We start from the raw sequence: 2,542 nt of genomic DNA, 5'->3' as shown, positions 1-2,542 counted from the left end.
TATTCGGGTGATCTTATTTGACCTCAACCAATCTGAAATCTAAGACTTCAATGATATAATAAAGGCAATTACTAGTATTGCCTGACAAAATCAAAGGAGCGACGACGGGTATGACCCTGTGATGGATGTCGCTTACTCCTCGTCAGTACGTTAAGCTTGTGTTGCGTGCCGCCATCTACATCTGGTAAGAGATCTTAACACTTGCGTAGCGTTCCCCTCATTTTGAGAGAAAGTGCTTTCTAAATGTGATTTGTAAGTAAAGCTTGCGTTCATCGGCAGATCCATGTCTAGGACATTGGTTTTTGGAACGTTGATGTACCTGAAACTTTAGAATGGATTCTAGCGGAACGGGACCTAGGTCTTAAATTTGGATCTGCTAGGGTGGTCTAGGGGCTGCTGGAGGGGACCTCTTTGATGTTGTTGGCTCTCTCTGACATCCTCTGTAATCTACAGCAATGCATTAAGCAACACTCAATTAGATGTTCTCCGCAACGCCATGGTAGTCGTCCAACGTCGCTTAGACATTTTCACGCTATCTGCCAAAATTCTTAGGTCTTCAAGTGTCCACTGAGAAGACTTGATGACCCACATTAAAGTCTAATTTTAGCCCATTTATGATACCTTCCAGTAGCCTTCCTTGGTCCACCTTCCGGTTGGTTATCATAGAACTAAAATACAGTCAAATCTTCATTTTCAAATTTATGTTCTTTAATGATTTTCTTCTTTTTTTTTGAAAAAAATTCCTTTATTCAAAACTATTTATCTATAGACTTTGTGCCATCAAGTGATGTCAGTTTCATTCTGTGACGTCACTTCCCTACAGCCGCCAATGGCTGACATTGAGATCCATCTGATTCGTACACAATCTCCTGTACACAGTCCTTGGTTATGACAACACAACCTTCTGGCAACACGTAACTAGATATCATTCTAAATAAATTAATTTACAATATATTAAGAAAAATAATTAAAAAAATAAAATCAATGAATGTAAATAACTTTATGCCAAGAAATCTCCCGATCCTTTGCAAGAGGGCAAATTCAAAAGAGTTGACTTAAAAGCCTCTTAAATATGTCTGTATTTTGGCAAATGGAACATGGGATAAACATATACAAAGTAACATTGGCGAAAACAACACTGTGTAAAGACATATATAAATTATATAGACTTAGTTTTAGAAAAATGATTTACTGAAAAGTTTAACTGCCTGAGTGTATTTGTAAAATAGAGTAAGTAAATTCTTTTTGAATAAACTCTAAATATGAAATGTAATCTGAATAAATATCATACGAGCAGCAGAAAACATAGTGATTCTCCGCACAGTGACACTTAAGACAGCTGGTAGTGTTTGTGTAGGTTTCTCCTGCCGCTAATCCCACGCCGTTTAAATTACAGTGGTGTTTTGGTGCTAAAAAGATAACGTGAGTCATGTTAGAATCTTACATCAATGTTTGAAATATATCGTTTTTTCAGTGGTGCATTCAACAGATCTCAGGGACCATTACTGAGAAACAAAAGATCAAGTAGTGTGCCATATTTTCGTTTCTCTGCTGAATCTCGAAATTAAAAAACCGAGGTCACATTTTTAAAACAATTGCAATGTGCAGTTTATTTGTTCATACCATTATTTACAAAAATCGGTTGTTCTATAGCAAGTCTGCATAATTTTTGTATATAACACACTCGTGAATAATAGCCAAGGCCCAGGAGTTCTCGAGAAAAAATATTTTAAAAGATGTCATCAAATTTCCGCAAAATCTTAATTATCTCCCATTTCGTCAAATTTGAATAACTTTTTCGCAAGGTTGCTCTGTAGTACGATGAAATTTCCCCCGAGGTTATCGATTCAGCAATTTAACGCCATAAAAATTGTTTTGTCACGTGGATAATTCAGTTGAAAAAAAAAATTATCCCATGATCGTCTTTGATAAAAAACACAAAATATTGTCCCATGCCAAATGTACTGGTCTCTTCCCTGTGATATACGCCTGGTCCCTGATGATTATGAGGGATGTAATAAAGTTCTTACCTAAACTTCGGCGTAAACAAAAAAAAATACTCATGAATTCATGAAACATTCTATAAAATCCTCTTAGACTCTTTATACACAAAATCATGTGCATGAAGTTATGTCAACACTGAATTCCACCATCTCCTACCTTGTGCCCCGTGTTGTAATGGCGTCCGTTCGTAACTGAAGCAGAACGCGGTACAACAGAAGATAAAGGAGAGAAAGAAAAGTACTGTCACAAGAATGGACCGCATGATACAAAGAATTATAACAAAGAATTGCACAATTCTCCAGGACTTATATTGACAGTTATACTAAATTACTTATCTCTTATCATTCTTATGACTCCTCGTATACTTGATAGTATAATGCGTTTGAATATTGACCTCAATGTACATATACACGGTACGTGCAATTTAAAAAGGAATAATGAATTTGTTTCTGAAATTTTGATTTTAGAGTGATAGATAATGATATTATAAAGGCTCCTATATACAGGATCTAGCGTATATGCGTATGTATGTTTCACA

The 2,542-nt window shown here is 35.8% G+C and overlaps 1 protein-coding gene across 1 annotated transcript; it reads right to left on the bottom strand.

Moving 5' to 3' along the window:
* Nucleotides 1–749: 749 nt before the first annotated feature.
* LOC133176764 (uncharacterized) lies at nt 750–2,266 on the bottom strand. Its single transcript, XM_061311834.1, has 3 exons — nt 2,161–2,266; nt 1,292–1,409; nt 750–930 (listed from the first exon to the last, which is right to left on the bottom strand). The coding sequence occupies exons 1-3, from the start codon at nt 2,264–2,266 to the stop codon at nt 810–812; spliced, it is 345 nt and encodes a 114-aa protein (XP_061167818.1). The 3' UTR covers nt 750–809.
* Nucleotides 2,267–2,542: the final 276 nt, after the last annotated feature.

Source organism: Saccostrea echinata, unplaced genomic scaffold (assembly GCF_033153115.1).
Source record: "Saccostrea echinata isolate AGI-Se365-2 ecotype Australia unplaced genomic scaffold, CSIRO_AGI_Sech_v1 ptg000081l, whole genome shotgun sequence".
NCBI classification, from domain to species: Eukaryota; Metazoa; Mollusca; class Bivalvia; order Ostreida; family Ostreidae; genus Saccostrea; species Saccostrea echinata.
The sequence above is the reverse complement of the archived record's forward strand: the minus strand, read 5'-3'. Positions and strand labels throughout refer to the sequence as shown.

Bases quoted from the DNA above. Each gene is read 5' to 3' on its own strand.
- LOC133176764 (XM_061311834.1), bottom strand. From the start codon at position 2,266: ATGCGGTCCATTCTTGTGACAGTACTTTTCTTTCTCTCCTTTATCTTC. The intron at 1,410-2,160 runs GTAGGAGATGGT...TTATCTTTTTAG, and splicing joins ATTACAACACGGGGCACAAG to CACCAAAACACCACTGTAAT. The intron at 931-1,291 runs GTATGATATTTA...TAATTTATTTAG, and splicing joins CACTATGTTTTCTGCTGCTC to AATGATATCTAGTTACGTGT.